This window comes from Hypanus sabinus, chromosome 29 (genome assembly GCF_030144855.1).
Source record: "Hypanus sabinus isolate sHypSab1 chromosome 29, sHypSab1.hap1, whole genome shotgun sequence".
In the NCBI taxonomy this organism is placed as follows: Eukaryota; Metazoa; Chordata; class Chondrichthyes; order Myliobatiformes; family Dasyatidae; genus Hypanus; species Hypanus sabinus.
In genome coordinates, this window is record NC_082734.1 from 16,186,283 (window position 1) to 16,207,803 (window position 21,521).

Below are 21,521 nucleotides of genomic sequence, written 5' to 3' on the forward strand. Positions count from 1 at the left end.
TTTCCTTTAGTTCTATTTCAATGACTTCCTTCACCAGGTGGAATTTTAACAAAGACAAAGGTCTCGCTCAAAGTAAGAACTGGAATTTGATTGTAAACAAGGTGGGACAGCAGAAAGCTGATTGGATGAGGACTAACCAATCAGGAGGAACGGAAATACCACCGGACTAGATATTCCCAGGTATCATCCCTGATGGAGATGGCAGTGTTTATCATTGAAACATTGGTTAAAATCGATACCTGTATCCCGAAAAGAGTTTATTATCCAAAATATTGTTTCCAGAATCCTAACATGCACCATCCATCCACCCATCACCATGTATTACTCAATTACTTTGGTTCCCTGTTAAGAATCGACTTAATTTTAAACTATTGTTTTAAATCCTTTGATTTTAAATATTATACCTCTCTTTCCTTATCTTTCCCCCAACCCAGCAACCCACTGAGATCTCTAAACTTCTCTAATTTGATCCTTCAAGATAACTCTAATCTGTTTGCTCCACCATTGGTGATCAAGTTTTCAATGACCCAGGCTCCAAGCTCACTAAAACCCCTCGGTATCTCTAACTTTTTTTTTCCAGGTCATACCCAAAAACCCATTTTCAACTAATATCAACAGTGAGTAGCTATTCTTAGCAAGGTTTAATCAATGCAGTTTGAGGACTGGACTCTAGTTCTGTGTTTCTGGTTTTTAAGTTTGTGGTGAACTGCATATACCTGTCTGGACACGCCCCCTGCTGACTGCTCCTGTGGCTCCTCCCACAGACCCCAGTATAAAGGCGATTGAGGCCTGAGCCTGGCCTAATTCTCCAGGATGTAGTATTGTGGTCAACTACTGCTTGTTCTTTCTTCCAGTCGATAAAAACCGATATCTTGACTTCATGTCTCAGAGAGGGTTATTGATGGTGCATCAAAGTTACTCCTTTTTTATTGCTATTTTGTGTAATTTTGATTGGTACAGACTAGTTCTGCAGCCTGCAGTCAACGAATGACGCGGTGCTCAACTAAACTGAACATTCCTTGACTGTTTCAGTGACTCTGTGCTTTAGTGTTTTATTTTGTGTTTTTCACTCATTTTTTGCCATTTGTGTGATTTGTTCTTTTTTGTTTGTGTTGTGCGGCTGATTTAAGTGCCTGGTCATATGGATTGAAAAGGAAGGATGTCAGGACCAGAGGCTGAGGTTGGGCCAGTTCTGCTCACTTCTCCATGACGTTTGCTCCACTTTGTGCCGCGCTGAGGCAGAGGCTGTGTCTGCTCCAGTCTTTGTGTCTGCAGGTTCCATGAAGTCTACTCTCCTATATGTTGTACCGAGGTTGTGTCAGCGGGTTCCATGAAGTTTACTCTCCTACGCGCTGTACTGAGGCTGTGACCTGCTCCAGGATTCATGTCTGAGGACTCATTTTTGCTCTAAATATTAAATCTCACTTTTATTGCTTGCATGATTTGTTTTTCCCCCCTGCACATTGGGTGCTTGGCAGTCTTCTTTTCTTTATGGGCTCTTTTGGGGTTTCTTTGTTTTGTGGCTGTCTGTGGGAGGACAAATCTCAGGGTTGTATGCCGCATGCATGCTTTGTTAATAAATGCACTTTGAAGTTTGAACTTATGAGGGTAGTTTTACAGAGGTGTAGAAAATCATGAAGGACATAGTTGGGGTGCATTTGCGCTGTCTTTTTCCCAGGGTTGGAAAATTAGGAAATAGGGGGCACACATTATGCAGTCCCGTGTGGGTCTGTAGTCTAGTGTAGTTTTTGTGTTGTTTTATATAGTTTCAGTGTAGTTTTTCTATTGTTTCATGTAGCACCATGGTCCTGAAAAACATTGTCTCATTTTTACTGTGTACTGTACCAGCAGTTCTGGTCAAAATGACAGTAAAAAATGACTTGAAGGTGAGAGGGGAGAGATATAATAGGAATTTGTGAGACAACTTTTCATCCCAAAATTGTCTAGTATATGGAATGAGCTGCAAGAGGAAGTGGTTGAGGCAGGTAGACATTTAAAAGGTACTCGGACAGCTACAAGGTTTTAACTGTGGTTCCCAACCTGGGGTCCACAGGCCAGTGGCTGATGGTATTGGTCCATGACATAAGAAGTTTGGGAACCCCTGGTTTGGAGGGATATGGGCCAAGTGCAGGCAAAGAGACTGGCTTAGATCAGAATCTTGGTCAGTATGGAGCAGTTGAGCTGAACAGCCTGTTTCCGTGCTGTATTACCATGATTCTAACCAACATTTTGCTCACCTACTCCATATCTCCTTGTGTTTTTATATATATATATATCCTGCCTGTGAAACATCTTGGATATTGTATTTTACTCTGTTAAAGAAACAATAACAAGTCCTTGGCGCCGTTTACAAGTTACTCCTTTAAAGTAACTGTATTTATTGACTTTCATAAGAATTAAGCATACACATAGAAAATCCATTGACAATGATTACAACTACCTTTCCCATAATACTTTGGGTTCATCACAACACTCCCATGGGGTTTGAGTCTGTGGATGTTCGAGGGAGAACCAGCCTTTTCAAACTCTTGGCAATCTCTCCTTAACCCACTCCTCTACATCTTTTTCCCAATCTTATTCACATGTAGAACTGCCTATTTCAGTTAGCTGGTTCTTTATCAGTCACAAGTAAACTCCCCAAAAATTGGCACAGCTTCACCTTGTTTGAATAGTCAGTTGAAACATTCAGGTAATGATCTCAGGATCTCAAAGGAGAATGGCTCACCTTCTGACAGCCCAAGGCCTTTCCACCATCTACAAGGCACGTCAGGGATGTGATGGAATAGTTTCCACATGCCTGGATGAATGCCCCAACACCAACTCTCAAGTACCTAAACACCACCCATGGACAAAGCAGTCCACTTGATTGGCACCCCACCCCTTCCCGTAAACACTCATTCCTTCCACTATCAGTTCACAGTGGCCACAGTGTGAGCTGACTAAAATTTGCACTGCAGTTGGACCTTGCCAGTGGTACTGCCCAAAGCTGTGACTTCTGCCACCAAGAGAGACAAGCCCAGCAGGTATAAAGGAACACCATCACTATTTTGTCATCCTCCAAGTCACACATCATCCTGACTTGGAAATCTATCGCCATTCCTTCATTGCTGAGGAGTCTAAATCCCGGTACTCCCTATCCAACCTCCCTGTGGGATTTCATCCATTCAAGGTGAGTCACCACCACTTCTTCAAGAATAAATAAAAACGGGCAGTACGTGCTGATCCTGTTTGTGGTGCCCATATGTCTAGAAAATGAATATTAAAAAGTATGGTGTTAGAAAGGAAAAATCTCCTCTTATGAATCTCTTGTCAGCTGAAGTCTCCATCTGCCTATTCTACACTCCAATTCTTAAATACTACTCTGAATCAGTAATAGAAATATTCATATTATTTAATATCAAGAAATGAAATTAAGTGCCTTTCCATATGAATTTGCTTACAAAAAAACTCACACAGCTTTGCTAGGCCAATCAGTGAGTCAGAATGGTGGGGGAGGAGGTAGATTTACCCTAGGGGCAAATTTCCCTCCATCAACCATCTCCCCCTCTCTGAACTGTCTTGGTGAAATGAGAGTCACAGGACTACATCAGACAGGTGACACTGGGAGAAAAGCTACCACAGGTAGATGATAAGGTTTCAATTGGATCAGCTGTGAGCTTGTTGAATGTCAGAACACAAGGGGACAAGCAGTTTCTCTGTGTTCCTAATTCAAATGAGGCACAGATCCAACACAGCAAACCAACCAAGTCCAAAGCACAAATAATTTGGAGTAATGGAGCAGTTGGACTGGTGTTGCATATTCTGGGCAAAAGATACAGTGGTGGAAAACAGAATATTGCACTGAGAGATACTTCAGGAGACTTTTTCTGAGAATGGGGCATGTACCCAGGAGGGTTTAAGGAGATTTACTTTTGGACAACTATTTTGATACACCTGAACTGAAGGCACCTTATCAGGCAATGTAGAATGAGCCTTGAGCCTCTATTATGCTCAGAGGTGGTATAAGGGGTAATGTACAGAAGGCTGTAAAATGCCTCTGCTGTAGCTGAATAGGAGATGGTTGATGTAACAGCATCAAGTACTGCATTGCCTCTAAATACCTGACCTGAAGACCATGGATGAGACAGTGTAGAGAAAGCTTTATATATTATACCTGCCGTAGAAGTAGCTGATGGTGCAGTATAAGACAATAAGACATAGGAGCAGAATTAGGCCATTTGGCCCATCGAGTCTGCTCGGGCGATTTCACCACAGCTGATCCATTTTTCCTCTCGGCCTTAATTCCCTGCCTGCTCCCCATATCCTTTCATGCCCTGACCAATCAAGAATCTAAAGTTAATACGTACAACACATTGCTTCTAACTAAAGCTGTTCCTATTTGCTTTTAGTTATTTATACCAGCACCACTAGCACCCTGCCTAGTTACCACTTGCCTGATTTACAATGATCGATTAACCTACCGACCAGTACATCTTTGGATTATGGGATGAAACCAGAGCACCCGGAGGAAACCTACGCAGTCATGGGGTGAACATCCAAACTCCTTACAGGCAGTGGCGGGAATTGAACCTGGGTCATCCGTACTGTAAAGCGTTGTGCTATCTACTACGCTACCTGTGCTGCAAAGAAAAATTGAAAAAACTAAAATGGTTGTACTTATGTGAAGGCTTTTCCACATTCATGATGTTCAAAAATGTTTTGTGGACAACTAAATAACTTTGACGTACAGTCACTGTTTTATGGGCAAACTGAGGTGACCTGTTACGCCGACAAACATCCCATTAATACGTTGGTTATTCAGTTGCTGACATAGGCCAGGGTGAGATTATTGGCCAGGATAATGGGAGAACCCCTTCACAGCACGGGGTCCTTCCGTCTGAGTAATCAGATCTGGGCTTTAACTTCTGAAAGTCTTCCTCGGTATTGTGTACAAGGTCAGTCTGGAACTTTTGCTTCAGACAATGACTCAGTGTTGAGAGGATTTCAGCGGACACTTGAGAAATTCACACCATGCCTGCATGGAGCAACACCTCACCTACAGCTCCTTAATAAAGCTGAGCACAAAGTGAGGTCACTCTGTAGGCCGCCCCTGCTACACCGCACCTAAAGGAACCTGATACTGAAGCTAGGAAAGATGTTCTGTGCCCCAGCATTGACCTGGAAAGGCACAAATATTCAGCAGCAATAGTTTCACACATCATATCCTTTTAAAATCAAAAGTGAACGTTTGAAGAATGGTGCATGCAAGAGGTCCCAGGCATCTCCAGAAAACAGTTATCCTGTTCCTCACAGCTACAAGTAAGTGCTGAGTAACTCCGTAGAGCCAAGCTGCAGGTATTCAAGTTCCTCTTTAGTTACTGTCTTGTACTCGGACGCTCTCCGCTTCTCCAGAGACTCGATAATCATCTCAGCAAAGTCAGCCTGAAGTCTCTGCAAGTTCTCCCTGTGGAATTGAAAGCAAATAAGTGATTCCTCAATCGTCCGGTCGCCACAAGTCTACCTACGTTGCAACAGACTCGATAAATCATAAACAGAAGGAAGTCCGCAGATGCTGGAAATCCAGAGCAACACGCACAAAATACCGGAGGAACTCAGCGGGTCAGGCAGCATCCAAGGAAATTAAGTATCAGTCGACGTTTTGGGCCGTCACCCTTTTTCAGGACTGGAAAGGAAGAAAGATGCGAGAATAGAAAGATGGGGCGAGGTGGCCAGCAAGAAGGTGATAAGTGAAGCCAGGTTGGTGGGGGGGAGGTCAAGAGCTAGAGAAGGAGGAATCTCATAGGGGAGGAGCGTGGACTATAGGAGAAAGGGAAGAAGGAGGGGACCCAGGGGAGGTGATAGGCAGGGGAGAAGAAGTAGGAGACCAGAGTGAGGAATAGAAGAGGGGAGGGGAGGACACCATCTCTGGAACAAGCAAGGACAACATGTTACCTGTTTCCTCATTCATGAAAATCACTCATGAGGCCAGCATTTCTCCCACCATCTCATTTGTCCTTGAGAAGGTGGTAGTGAGTTATTGCAGCCACTGTTGAAGTGTTTCATAGTGGTCAGGAGACACTGCATTGCTAGTCCACACAGGCCTCCCGAGATCCAGCTCAATCTGTCACCATGTCCTGATATTCCTTCCACCATCTGATATACCTGGCCATCTTCTTTGAGACTTTTCTTCATCCAAACAAGTTAGACTTTCAGGGGTAGTGGCAGCCCTTAGACCTGTACCCCAATAAAGTTAGGAGACAATTTGACCATATTGAACGTCATGGCTAAATTTGACCATATAGAACCTCATGGCCAATTTTGACCATATAGAACCTCATGGCCAAATTTGACCATACAGAACCTCATGGCCTCCCTACCTGATGACTTGCAGCAGACTGTCTAATTTAACTTCCTTAGGCTAGGACAACACTCAGAGCTTATGAGTGATTTTGGTTAGCAGTACAGCTTGATACTGAAACTAGGATCTAGCCAACCTGTGAAGCTCAGAATCACAAAAGGCAATGTATTTATTCATTGGGAAAGTGACTGTTTCCTTTAGGCAGCGGTTCTCAACCTGGGATCCACAACCCCTCTGTAAGGCTCCATGGCATAAAAATGTTGGGAACTGCTGCCTTACAGGATCATATAAATCCAAGGAGAAGGAAATTGGTCCTGCAGACTTGCTTTTAGTATAAAGGCTCCTTCTTCACTTGGTCAAAAACAAGAGAATCAAAGTTCTCCTTCACAAACGACTCCTCCTTGCCCTTTACCCAGACCCTTCCTTACCCAAACAGGCCTACCAGCACCAGAGGTGATTCCAATGCAACAAGAATCCGAAACCCTCCCTTGGTGTTCACCAAGCATTAGTCTGCCTTTTTCTTCACAATTTTACTCTGCTACTGGAGTGGGTTTCCTGCCACTTCCTGAACATCTGACAATAGCTCAGATCCTGCCCTCCTGCTCTCACTGTAAGCAACGTGTAACATGTCCTGCACCCACTCAGTGCTTTGCTTTATCCTGACACCAGGGAGGCCATATATCATACAGGAATTACACTGACTATTTCAGAAATACCTGTTTATCCTGCCAATTAAATTTTCTATCATTACTGCATTTCCACACATAGCTGTTTCCTCTCCACTACCTTGGAGTGCTCTGCCCAGCGAAGATCTTCCTGTTCTTCTAAACTCCAGTATACGTGGGTCAATCTTCACTGCATTGGACAACCCCTCATCTCCGCAGGACTCTAGGCCCCAGGGATTCCTCGAAAGTCTTATCTAGAATAAATAATGTAGCGTTGGATTTGCACTGCATCGTGCGTAGTTTAGAACTAGGAAAGTTATAATGAAAGCTATTATATTGATGTAAAAATGCAGCAATTTACCATACCACTTGGTCAGTTCTCCTTGAGAATTCTGTCCCATGATGTGGTTGACTTCCATGATGCAGCTTAATGCGACTGAACTGACTAAACCTGACGATTAACAAACTTTCACCACAAGGACGCCAGGAGCTTAAAGAAGCACACCACCATTTTCTCCAGGTAAAAAACACAGCAGTACCCCAAATTCACATACCGCCCTTTATTTGTTTATGATTAATTAGCTCCGAGTTCAGGTGGGATAGCTGAGGCAGTGAGGCCTGGCTTTGTGGTTAAGGACTCACTTTCATGAACTTCAGTTCTGAATGTTATTTGCTTACATTTTATTGTTTGCACAATTAGGGGTTCTTTTCAGCACTCTGGGTGTTTGGCAGTCCTTCTTAATGGGTTTGATTGGATTGCTTTGTTTTGTGGCTGCCAGCAAGGAGACAAATCTCAAGGTTGCCTACTTTGATCATAAATCCACTTTGAACTTTGAGGAGCCATTGTTGGCCGCTAGACCACTACAAACCAATGCTGTCGGCATTACTGTCCATGCAGCCTAAATACTTACGCTGAAGGGGGTGCTGGCAGCTTCAGATTGCGGTCTGTTTCTCCCATGAGCCAATAGGTAACCTCAGTTCCCCGTCCCTGAAAGAGACAAAAGGTCAATTATTTCATACATAGGCTACACGGTGTAGAAGTCTACCTTGCTCTGGAGGAGAATCCCCAGCCCTTTTGATCAATATTCCAAATCAACACCACTTTCATCCAGCCTTCCCAGTTTCCCATTTGTTTCTGATTCAGCAGGCCGAGGCTTCGAGTCTCACACGAGGGACTTGAGCAACGAACAGAAGCGGGCTGAGTTGCTGACTCCGAGAGGGCATTTTAAGTGTCTGGGAAAGTGATATGCAGGGGTCCATTGTGATAATCTGCAAGAGAGGAGACCTCCAACTGTGGCAACAACAAAGGCCTTGTGGTGATAGGCCTCCAGCTTATCCAAGGGAAAGACACCTCAAGGGCCCTCCACAGCCAACCTTTCCCAGTGATAGAAGACTTGCCCCTGGAACCACAATGGGGATCTAGCAATGGGTATGATCTTATTCATTTGTTGAGTGAGATACAGTGCAGAATAGGCCCTTCTGGCCCTCCCAGTTACGCCACCCAGCAACCCTCCCAATTTAATCCTAATTGTCACAGGACAATTACAATCACCAGTTAACCTACCAACCGGTACATCTTTAGACTCTGGGAGGAAACCAGAGCACCCAAAGGAAACCCACGCAGTCACGGCGAGAATGTACAAACTCCTTATAGACAGTGGCAGAAATTGAACCTGGTCATTGGTACTGTAAAGCATTGTGCTAACCACTATTGCCACCCCATTCATCACAGGACACCAAGAAAAATGCAGGAAGCAGGACCAACCACTCTTACTGGCCTTTTTTCACCCTCAACCTCAACTTCAGCCTTTGGCTCAACTATTTGAAAGCAGCTAAGAGCATTACCATCACTATGTGCCATGTCATACTATGTGGGCAATCGTGGTCTATGATTATGATTGTGCTTGGAAATGTTTCTACATAAGTGGTTTGCCATTGCCACCTTCTGGGCAGCGTCTTCACAAGATGGGTGACCCCAGCCATTATCAATACTCTCCATAGATTGTCTGCCTGGTGTCAGTGGTCGCATAACCAAGACTTGTGATATGCACCGGCTGCACATACGACCATTCACCACCTGCTCCCATGACTTCACATAACCCTGATCAGGGGGCTAAGCAGGTGCTACACTTTGCCCAAGGGTGACCTGCAGGCTAGCGAAGGGAAGGAGCGCCTTACACCTCCTTTGGTAGAGACGTATCTCCACCCAGCCACCCAGAATTAAGAGCACTCCCCTCAAATTCAAATACACACAGAAATTCACCCCCATCAATGACAAAAGACAGATAATTTGTAAGCCATATTCCGAAGCAATGTGTCTGCAGCAGATCCACTCTCAATTAAGTCTGATTTCAAACATGGCTGTGGCATTGTACCAACACTTTTAAGCCTCCTTACTGCAATGCTGAGTCTCACCGCCAACAAATCTCACAGGAATACAGATAATTTTTAGAACCGATAGGAAACTATTCAACCAACTGCAACGTTGCTCCAGAATCACGATCACTCAAACTTCAGTACTTGAGATACAGCACATACTAAATAATTACCTTCAGATACGTCTCTCCTCGCATCTCATATTCAAATTTACAAGATGTCCTCTTCAGTATATTGATTGTTGACTGATTAACATGAATTCTCAATGCTGCAAAGAGAATACTTGTTTCTTAATATCATTCAACACAGGGTTTATTTTTAAAAATACAACTAGGAAGGAATTTTCCCAGATTAGTTACCACAGTGTCCTTAAAAAGGATCTCGGTCCAAACATCAACTGTTTATTCATTTTCATAGTTGCTTCCTAACCTGCTGAGTTCCTCCAGAATGTTGCGTGTGTTGCTAAGGAAGTTGGATGATAGATACTGTCCCAATGGAAATAAATTCAGACTAAGGAAAGAATATATCATCTACTGAACCTTTCATATGACAATAATTGATAGCACAGTGCTAGACCAGAGAGAACTTCGGAAAGTTGACTCACGGTAACTCGCTTGGAGAAAAAAAATTAATGTTGTACTACTTTGAAATTATTTGATGGAACAATGTAGTAGGAGTTCTACTCTGCATCAGGCTAGGTTGTGTCTGTTCTTGGAGAGTTCAATGGGCCAGTGTACAGGGTACTTCCCCTGGAAGTACAAGGTACTGTGTACCTCATTTCCACAATAATCACTCTGGAAACATTTGATGAAATGACTTTTAGCAAGCATTACTCTGTATGGAACTCTAGATGAATGTTAAAACATATAGAGGGTCAGACAGACATATCAGGCAGACAAAACTGAGGCTTGGATATGGAGAAGATAAAGAGAAACAGGGACAAACAGAGAGAGTCATAAAGAGAGATATCAAAAGAAACAGAGAGACATCCGAAGAAGATAGTTGCAGCAAGACAGAGACAGAGAGGCAGGAGAGACAGATGCAATCAAAGAAATGAAACAGCACAGAGACAGGCAGAGGAAGAAACTGGAGATATAGACAGATACAGAGAGACAGGAAGGTATCAAGGGGGAAACTGGCAGTGTGCAGACAAGTTGAGAGAGGTTTTGGGCTAGAGAAAGGAGGATTTAAAATATATATCTTACGTAATCCTGTGGACTCCATACGCGAGGCTGTGTTGACCACATCCCCAAATAGGCAGTAACGGGGCATCTTGGTCCCTACCACGCCCGCAGCACATGGACCTGCATCAGTGGGAGAAATGGCAACAATACCACAGTCTGAGCCCATTCAGCTTGCACCAGTTATTTGGAAGAGCTATTTGATAAATCCCACAATTTCACTCTTTCCTCAGTGCCTTGTAAAATGTTTCAAGGGTTTATCCTTTAGGAAATCATGTTTCTGCCAATCTTCCAGTCCGTTCATTCTAGGTAAAAACAGGGGAAATAGAACTCCCCAAGCTAAATCACTATAACATCTCGGTTGATCCAATTTCGGGTTTCAATTCCCTGAATCCCTTATAGTTCAAGTTTTACTTTAGCTGTAGATGTACTTAAGAACTAGCTATACTTTCCCCTTCACTACACAAGATCATTTGTCAATTATATTAAATCTGAGTCCTCCACAGCTGATTGCCCTGTCAGTGCAAATAATCATAAAACTTTTCATAATTTTAAATCCCTCTATACAGATGACCCGTATGTTGCGGCAGGATGGGGGGGAGGGGGTTGTTCCTAGAAAACAATCCACACAATAATTTTCCGTAATGTGAAGCTGCATCATCCACACATGCATCCTGAAATGTGAACTGAATAAATACATTTTGTGTTTATTTACAATGGATTCTGGTTCATCGAGACACATCGGGGGCTAGTACATTTTGGCCCAATTAAGTGGCTGTCCCAATTAGCCAACATTTCATGGAAATAGTTAAAAGGGTATAAAAAAGACAAACTGAGTAACAAATTATGTATTTAAAATAAGTACATAACAAATTAGAACACTACCAATAGTACTACAGCACTATACAATACTATATACTATACAGTACTATAAAACTGTGTATGAGTTCCTAATAGAGGAATTCATCCAGAATACGCAATGAATAAAATCTGTACAGACACTGAGTGCAGATAATGAACTGCCTTCATGGAATGCTATTGACGACTCTATTCTCCAACTCTTCATTTTCATTGTTACATTCAAGGTGATTGTCGATACCTTCAAATTTTTCATAGTTCCTAACTTGGTGAAGCAGTGAAATTGTTTCTTTCTCACTTCCAGCCATTTCTGAAACCTCCAAGCTGGAATGCTTGAAACCAGAGTGAGCAAAACAGTTCTGAATTGTCTTTCTGCTTAACTCTCACTGACTATCAGTGACAAAAATCACTACTTTTCAAACATAAACAGGTGCAACTGGCGCTATTTATAAACTATTTGCTCTAAGCTCGGTGTAGTGTCTAATATCCACTCAGCAACAGTCTCCTGTCCCAATTAAGCAATGTACTGTGCAAAATAAACAGAAAGTTCTAGCAAATTTCTTGATTTTTTTTTAATGCTGTCTCAAATAAGCAGCTGCCCCAATTTACTAATAGCCTAATTAGCCAGGATCCACTGTATTACCTCTTTTTTCCCCACGCACGTACCACGAGAGAGAATTTTACTCTGTATCTGAATGAAAGGGTTACCATACGAGAAACGTTTGATGGCTCTGGGTCTGTACTCGCTGGAATTCGGAAGGATGAGGGGGGATCTCATTGAAACCTCTTGAATGTTGAAAAGCCTAGACTGAGTAGATGTGGAAAGGATGTTTTGTATGCTGGGAGAATCTAGGACAAGAGGGTGCAGCCTTGGGCTACGGGGTGTCCATTCAAAACAGGGATGCGGAAAAATTTATTTAGCCAGAGGGTAGTGAATTTGTGAAACTTGTTGCCATGTGCAGCTGTGGAGGCCAGGTTGTTGGGTGTATTTAAGGCAGAGATTGATAGGTTCTTGATTGAACATGGAATTAAAGGCTAGGAAATGCGGTTGAGGAGGAGAGTAAAAAGGATCAGCCGTAATTGAATGGTGGAGCAGACTCAATTGGTCAAATGACCTAATTCTGCTCCTGCATCTTATGGTCTTTTCTTAATCTTTTGGGTAAAGATTTGTGAATTCTGTAGAGGTGAATTTTCATAACCCAAGTGGCTGTAACACAGGGATGGCCAATATATTCTTGTGTTAACCCTCTCTGCTCCCACTATATCACTGAATTTCTGCACTTGTAGTATCATTCTTGTATTTCCTGTCTGCATCCCTTCAAAACCATGATTTCTTTCGTGTTCAAATGTAAATATCCAGGAGTGAATGGTATACATCTCACTGCGTTGAATTCCAAGATTTTTAACAACACCATAGGAACTCCTTTTTTTTGGAAACTTTGAGGGTTCACTCATTCCTAGTTACCTGAGTGGATGCCAATCCGAATCCATATAGGAAGGCTCGGAAGGTGGGCTAGCTCAAATGACCCCATGAAGTTCAAAATGTCCAGTGCCATGCGAGTGATGTCGACCGCGTGCCTATTTCCATTCCGCTCTGGTAAGCCTGATGCCACCATGTAGGCGTCTCCAATGGTCTCCACCTAAGGCAAGTGTAAAAACTGATAAGTGAAGAAACTCTGGCATTCCCAAAGTGCCTTGCAGCACCTCAAGAACTTTGAAGTGATCAATTAGCGAGTAGATATTTCATTGCCCAATTTGGTAATATGGACTAAGATCTTGCACAGAGCCTAAGGGTAAAATGGAGATGAGAACAGTGTTCAATGTTCCAGGCACCACCTAGGGGCCAGTAGCATAGTGGTTAGCACAACGCTTTACAGTACCAGCGACCCAGGTTCAATTTCCGTCTCTGCCTGTAAGGAGTTTGTACGTTATCCCCATGACTGCATGGGTTTCCTCCAGGTGCTCCAGCTTCCTCCCACACCAAACACCTACCGATTGGTAGGTTAATTGGTCATTGTAAATTGTCCTGTGATTAGGCTAGGGTTAAATAGGAGGATTGCTGGGTGTCACAGCTCGAAGGGCAGGAAGGGCCTATTCCATGCTAAATAGATAAATAAAATGTTGCACAGCTATCTCTTACAAGCTCTTTTCAGAGTTGTTCACAGGGGATTGTCCAGGTGTGAAATAGCGAACTTGAGTAGTGCATTATCTGGTGTGACCGCAGTGACGACCACTCACCTCCACCAGAGGCAGAACTTTCTGAGTCTGATCACAGTTAACTCGTCTCACCTTATAAACATCGTGATTGTCAAGGATTTGGTCAAAATTCTTGTACATATCATTTAACATGTCGACCACTTCCATGGGGGTGCTGAATTTACAGATGGTGGTGAACCCCACAATGTCACTGAAGTAGATGGTCACTTCTTCAAAAAGCTCAGGCTCTACCCGGCCAGTCGTCTTTAGTTGTATCACGACAGGCCTGGAATAGAAAGAAAAAGAAGGTATGATCTCTCCTTCGGGTTTAAAAAAGTATAATTAAGACACCAACTTGCACCATTAATGTAGTAGAACAAACCCTGGCTTTTTGTAGGATCATTTTTTTTCCGGTTTAAGACAGTGCTGGTGAAGCACAGTGACAACTTGCTTTTTTTTGCTGATACGATCACCACAAACAATAGCCTGTAACTCCAGATTTAGAATTGAGCTTTTAAACTGCCTGTACGATGTGGCATTTTTACTATATGAACTGAAGTCACGAAGGAGCAATTCATTTGTTGGGGGGGGGGGGGGTGGTAGTATGAGCCAAACTGAGGCAGAGGGACCTGAGTCCGAGAAAGGAGAAGGTAGGCTTTTGCTTGGAACAGACTTGGAGGCAATTTGATGTGGCGGAACTGAGGCGAAGCGCGTCGGAGTCAAGGCCTGAGAGCCAGAAGCGATCTGAGGTTGGACCGATTTAAGCGCCAAGTTAGATTGAAAAGGTCGGGGTGTCAGGGCAGAGGTGAGGAACAGGCCAATGTTCAACTCGTTGCTTCGCAAGGTTTACTCGTCTCTGCACTGAACTGAGGGTGTGGCCTGCAACTAAGGGGCTCCTGGATTGGCCACAGTGATGACTGGCTTTGTGGCTGTGGACTCACTTTTGTGAACTTCAGTTCTAAATGCCCTTTGCTTACTTTTATTGTTTACACAGTTCGGGTTTTTTTCTGCACATTGGATGTTTGTTGGTCTAATTTTTTAATGGGTTCTATTGGGTTTCTTTGTTTTGTAAGGAGACGAACCTCAAGGTTGTATATAGTATACATACTTAGATCATAAATGTACTTTGAACTTTGAACACCCTGAGGAATCAATGCACTTTTTAACAGTGTAACTGAATCTGAAGATAGGGATCCTCACATCGTGACGGAAGTTGCTGCAGTCTCTGGACCACAACCATTTTGGGGTTTCATGGGGAATTGGGTTTGCTGTATTCCTGATTCACAGAAGGGCTGGGGCTACATCGGCTAGCCTCAAGAATATTGCTCTTCAAGTGCTACCTTTCAATATCCCACAATTGGTGCATCGTGATATTCTACCTTGCTGAAAATGCAGAACCTTTGGAAATTAGGTAGGAATATTTTCAGAGAGACATCATGGTAACAGGTCCTTCTGCCCTAATGAGTCCATGCCACTCATGTGGCCAATTAACCTACTAACCCATATATCTTTGGACTGTGGGAGGAAACTGGAGCACCTGGAGGAAACCCACATGGACATGGGGAGAGCGTACAAACTCCCTACAGATAGCAGTAGAACAGAACGTGGATCACTGGCATCACTGGCATTGTTATGCTAACCATTATGCCACTGTGCTACCATTACTTGATCAACCCAAGTTCGATCCCCACTTACACTCTAACCAGCATCCTGCATCAACCAAACTATCAAAACCCCTTGCTCAGGCCAAACAGGAATCAACTGAGTCCAATTCAATTCCCAGTTGTCAGCGTGAGTCTACAAGGACAAGGTTTCCAGTAACTGGCTGCCAAATCGGAAAAGATTTGTGTCCCACAAGGGAAGTTTAAGATCTTGATGTGAGTGTAACTAATCTGGAAAAAAAAGCAGGTAAAAGTGAACACCATATAATTGAATTGTTATTGAGATCCCATTGATTCAATAGGGCTCCTGAAAAGAGATAAACTGTTGACTTTACCTGGTCTGCCCATCTCACATTATATAGTACACACTATCCTGATGAAAAGTTGCCAAACTTCACACAGAGTGGTGAATCTGTGGAATTCTCTGCCACAGGAAACAGTTGAGACCGGTTCATTGGCTATATTTAAGAGGAAGTTAGATCTGGCCCTTGTGGCTAAAGGGATCAGAGGGTATGGAGAGAAAGCAGGTACAGGGTTCTGAGTTGGATGATCAGCCATGATCATACTGAATGGCGGTGCAGGCTTGAAGGGCCGAATGGCCTACTCCTACACCTATTTTCTCTGTTTCTAAACTGAAAAAATGAACTGCTGACCTACGCTGGCCTCAACTCCTCTACACCACTTCTAAATAATCCTTAATTCCTTAGTACTTCAAATCTTTATCTTTCTGCACCTTAAATAATACTTGAGAGATTTCCTGGACATTTGAGAAGTTTCCACGCACCTCAGCAATAAATGACCAGTCCCTTATTCCACCAATGGAAATATCTGAACATTCACCCTGTCAAATACCCTCAAGATCTTAAACTATTTCTAGAGCCACATGGACTGACAATTGAACTGATGACTAACTTCACTAGGTTTACTGCAGCAAGTTGTAGAAATATGGAAAACACTGCCTAAAATATTCGATAATAATTCTCAAAAGAAAAAAGATGGCATTAGTATGGAGAATCACATTGTGTGCACAGCGCTGGAAAGGATCACAAGGCCCAGCCAGTTTATACTACATAAGGGCAGCACAGTAGCATAGGAAGGTCGGGTGGCAAGGGCAGCATAACCTTTTACAGGTTCAATTCCCGCCACTGCCTGTAAGGTGTTCGTGCGTTGTCCCTGTGGCCGGGTAGGTTTCCTCCAGGTGTCCGGGTTCAGTCCCAAGATATATCAGTTGGTTGGATAATTGGCTGTGGTAAATTATCTCATGATTAGGCTAGGGTTAAATCGGGGGTTGCTCAACGGGATGGCTCAAAGAGCTGGAAAGGCCTATTCCGCGCTGTATCTCAATAATTAAATACCAATTTATGTTTGCTTTGAGATGAGATCCTTCCTCATCTAACCCCACCAGTATGTTCCTTCTCCCTCACATGCTTACTTAATTTCCCCTTAAATTCATCATTACTATTTGCACCAGCAATTCCAAATTTCCACTATTCGGGTAAGCAACTGGCACAGCGAGAATGAGGATTTTCCCACCTCCAGTGAAACAATTAATCATAAATGAGATGCAGTCACTGAAACCTGTCCACAGAATGGCCAACTACCCACTGGAAGGGCAGGCAACCATCCGGAGAAATGGAATCAGAAACAAAAGGACATAGATAAATCTAGCTGAAACCCTGCTCACTTTGGTAGCAGCATGTAGTTCAGTTGATCTGCCCTGTCGCGTTCGGCTTTGTACAGGGCTGTTCTCTCTTCCACCAGGTGCTCCAGGTTCTTCGAGTACATCTGCAGCCGGCGGATCAGCGTGTCCATGTAGCTCTTGTTGCTCTCACTATGGAACGTGCTGCAAAAGAGTCAACAGGAACCTAACTACAGCTTCCTTTACTATACAGTTTCTGCATCACGCTGTGCACCATGTCTTTCTAGCTAATTCTCCATGCAAATTGTCAACAAGCTTTGTTTCACACGCCAGGTCTTATAAGGCATGGAATAGGTTAAGGTTTCCTTTGGTTCATGTGCAGGATCAGGATAGATCTTAAGGCAGACTTGTGCAGGGCATGGGGAAAATGAATGCCAAATAAGGGGTTGGGACTCATCTTGCCACTGTGTGATACTGGCTTTTTGATAGAAGTCAGCTTCAGTACAACTCTTTACCAAAGCATTGTTTAAACATCTGGTGAAGGGTAGAGGTGGACTATTTTATATGGAAATGTAGAATGCCATATTAGCAACCCAAGAGCTGCCTTGTGAAAGTCATCCTGTTGAAGGTATGTAGATGCTGAGAGGACATTTCAGCTCATTGGCGAGCCTAGCATCTGGAGCTCTGTTTCAGAAAGAGGCCTCATCCTTATGAGATAGAGAGGAGAAATAATTTCTTCTCTGGGAGGATCCTATGCAATTCTGTACCCTGGAGACCCAAGAGGGTGAAGTCAATATATCTACTTAAGGTTGAAGTCAATGGATTTTTGGTTTGGGGATGGTTAAAGGTGATGGGATCGGGCAGGAAAATGGGACTGAGACCACCAAGATGTTATTGAATGGTGGAGCAAGGGGTTTATGGCCAACCTCTGCTTCTACTTATCGCGTTCTTGAGTTCTGTGGATGACCAACGAGGAGGCACTGCGAGTCTACGGGCAGCATTCTCACCTCTGAGCCAGGAAGTTACATCGTGCAGGAAATTGACTGGTTCTAGCCGGATTTGGTTAATCATGTATGAGATGTCGAACTGAGAAACTGTCTTCGCTCTCAAGGGGCAAAGTAGAACAGTAGCTAGGTCAGGAATGGATTTCCAGAGCTCATAACCAAGACAGTTGAAGAGACAACTGCCAAAGTTGGAGCAAATGCAATTGGTTTTCACAGGAAGAGCTCAGAGATCTCAGGGCAGCAGACCCGGGGTAGATAACCAAAACAAAAGAGCAAAAACACAGAGCAATATTAGAATTCCAGTAAAGGCTGGTTCAGTACTGAAGCAGGGAAAGAATATTCAAACGTGAAGCTGTGAGGAAAATAAGCAAGGATTTGATTATGCCTACACGTTCAAGGGTTTAAGATGGAAAATGCAGTTGTAGGTATGCCAATACTGCCCATGAATGGTGTAGTTCTCAATTTGGTTTTGGCAAGAGGAGTTTGGAAAGGGCCTGAGAAAAGATGGTAGATAGAGACTAGAGAAAGATGAAACTTCAGGACTTGCATTGAAAGAATCCTCAGGGTATTAGCTTCAGAATCTGAATCAGGTTTATTATCACCGGCATGTGTCGTGAAATTAACTTAACAGCACCAGTCTAATGTAATACATAATCTAGAAAAAATACAACCTGATAGTAAACTACTGTAAGGTTAAGACCCCCAGCTTTTCTTAAAAGAACAAAGTGTCAGAGCAATCTAGCACAGCAGTCACTGACATGGAAGATGTAAGGGAGGCACTTAAACAGTTTGGCACCTAAAGAAACACTGAGAGAATGCACACCAAAAGCTAGTCAATTGGAAACCCTGAAGCACCATTGTTAATGAGATGGAGGAGACTTTAGGACTTTCGTTCTAAGAATAGTTGAGGTGTGAGTTTGTGTGTGACTCTGAGATATATTGTCTTTTCCTAGGTGCAGATACTGTATGTTCATTTACAAACTTTACCCCTGCTTCCACTCACCTGAATATCTTGGCCAGTGTGGCCTCAATTTTCTTGAAGTCTGGTCTTTTTTCTGGATCCTCCTCCCAGCAGTTCCTGATCAGCCCATAGACCTAGAACACGAAAAGTCATGAAATATGAGATCTGGACTCACCAGGACTTGGGATTGATACAATCAGGGACTGGGGTACATGGAGTTAATCAGACTTGACCACAGAGGGACGCTGGATTAATTAAGTCCAAACCAACAGGTCAAATTCCAACTGCATTAAGATGTAGGAAAGATCCCACCTGAACTCCGAGAGAGAGAAGGTTAGTCCGATTTGGGCAGCTGAACCCACTGGGACCTAAGCTTTATCAAACCTTTTACCTCAGGTTCCCTGTCTGTGGCGGTCTCCAAAGGAAGACTGGGTCGAAGTGGTGTAGGTTCATTTGCCATCATCACCCTCTTCAATTTCTCTGGACAAACAGTGAAAATAAACAAACCATTAGGAATATTGGGAAGACTCATATTCTTTTCCCAAAGGTTTTGTGATTCTCATTTTTGAGGAATAAGAAGGGATTCGATTTCACGGATTCTCTTTTATTAACTAATTTAGCACCAACAGTGAGAGTATAAATAAACACGAGGGTTTGCCAGTGATAACTACCAAATTCATGATAGAAACTTAAATCTATCCACCTTTTAGAAGTATGTGGCAAACAGACTCATAGAAACCTAAGTGCACACTGCTGCCCTGATTAGATACAGGAGTTTATGCAGATCCTAAAACTTTCTCACTTGGAAATTGATCTTTAGTCAGCAGACTGTTGCACCTTACTCTGAAATATATTCCATCAAAGCTAATGAAAATTTAGTACTGTTTGCATTTCTCTCTTCCTCGCCCTGTTAGTCCTGCCTCTCTCCTTCCTTCTCTTCCCTTAATCCTCTCAGATTCTGCCCCTTGCTATCTTTCCAAATCCTTCTCTATCTTGCCCTTTCCATCTTTGTCTAATCCTTCCCTTTCCACTTTACTCTGTCTCTCCTTTTTAATACAATCTCTTTCTCCAATGTCTCCCCCATCCCCTGCCCTACCAACAAAGAACACAGGAACAATTCAACTTCTTGCACATGGATATAATGTGACCAAACTCCACGCCCTCTACGTGCATAGTGTTAATAAAATTTGTCAACCTCAGATTTTAAATCAACAATTTACCTAGTGACTTAAAGTATCAGTCTAGTGATCTGAAGGTCACTGGTTCGAGCCTCAACTGAGGTAGCGTGTTGTGTCCTTGAGCAAGGCACTTAACCACACATTGTTGTGCGACGACACCGGTGCCAAGCTGCTTGGGTCCTAGTGCCCTTCCCTTGGACAACATCGGTGGCATGGAGAGGGGAAGGCTTGCAGCTTGGGCAACTTCCGGTCTCCCATACGACCCTGCCCAGGCCTGCGCCCTGGAAACCTTCCAAGGCGCAAACCCATGGTCTCACGAGACTAACGGATGCCTATAAAACCTAGTAACTTACCTAGCATCAGTTGCTGTTTTTGAGCCCCCCACTTTAATTCCTCTGAATATTCTCATAAAATCACTCCTCAACATAAAAATTCCAGGGAATATTATGCCAGAGTGGTTAAGCCGGAACTATCAATCCAGAGATACAAGTTCAAGCCCCACTGCACCAGCTTTGGAATTTAAATTCAGTTAATAATGTTAACATCCTTCCTCATCACCTTTTACACTAGTTTTACATTCAGTCCTGATGGACAGTCCCAACCAGACGCATCAGCTGAGCCCTTTCATCCACAGACACTGATCGACTGGCTGAGTTCCTCCTGCATCTTTTATTGAGCTTCAGATTACCGCATCTGCAGTCTCTTCTTGTAGAATGACTGCCGTTAAAAATCCATTTGGTTCAGCCATGCCTTTCAGGGAAGAAAATCTCTCCGAGCAACGGGCTGACAAGTGACAAGCAACAGAGAGTTGCCGTCAAAGAGAATTTATTCACCATCACCACTTGACCAGTCTTTAAAAGCGCGGCCTTATACTTATTTACATTTATGACATCAATTACCTGCAGGATTGCTACATGCCTCAGTATAGAAGGTATCCTTTCGGTAGATGATCTCCTGACCTATGATTCCGTAACTGTACACGTCACCTTTCTGAGATATTCCCTCCCTCCGCAAGTGCTCTGGAGCTGTCCACAGACCTAGCATCGGAAATTTGAGGGAAGAAAAGGACATTGATAAGCAAATTTTGCATCTTGCACAAACAAGTGTAAGTTTCTGAAGGAAAGTATTTGCACTTCTACAAACACTTTCACAAGCTCAGGATATCATAAAATACTTCACGGCCAGTAAGGTACTCTTGCTATTACTCAAACAGAAAGCACAGTAGCAAATAAGGTTTTAAAAGTAGCAATGATATACTGACAAACATTTTTTTGTGATGATGTTTGAAGAGTAAACACTGGCCAGAGTATTGGAAAGGATTCCCTTGCTCTTCTACAAAGTGCCGCCAATGGATCTTTTATGTTCACAGGATGTACCAGGCTTTTCATGCAATGTGTTACCTATCATATTCCCCAGTTTTAGAAACTACTTCGGCCACAGGTTATCATTCATTACTCTCCATTAC

General features: G+C 43.2%; 1 protein-coding gene across 1 annotated transcript in view; it reads right to left on the reverse strand.

Moving 5' to 3' along the window:
* Positions 1 to 2,390: 2,390 nt before the first annotated feature.
* Positions 2,391 to 21,521, reverse strand: part of LOC132382741 (guanylyl cyclase C-like) — a 74,743-nt gene continuing 55,612 nt past the window's right edge. The window contains exons 18-27 of the mRNA XM_059953191.1: positions 20,956 to 21,093; positions 19,270 to 19,358; positions 18,921 to 19,012; positions 16,959 to 17,117; positions 13,707 to 13,899; positions 12,883 to 13,057; positions 10,584 to 10,682; positions 9,552 to 9,646; positions 7,914 to 7,990; positions 2,391 to 5,443 (exon numbers count right to left, since the gene is read on the reverse strand). Of these exons, the coding sequence (XP_059809174.1) occupies positions 5,293 to 5,443; positions 7,914 to 7,990; positions 9,552 to 9,646; positions 10,584 to 10,682; positions 12,883 to 13,057; positions 13,707 to 13,899; positions 16,959 to 17,117; positions 18,921 to 19,012; positions 19,270 to 19,358; positions 20,956 to 21,093 (1,268 nt within the window). The 3' untranslated portion in view covers positions 2,391 to 5,292. The remainder of the gene's footprint in view (positions 5,444 to 7,913; positions 7,991 to 9,551; positions 9,647 to 10,583; positions 10,683 to 12,882; positions 13,058 to 13,706; positions 13,900 to 16,958; positions 17,118 to 18,920; positions 19,013 to 19,269; positions 19,359 to 20,955; positions 21,094 to 21,521) is intronic.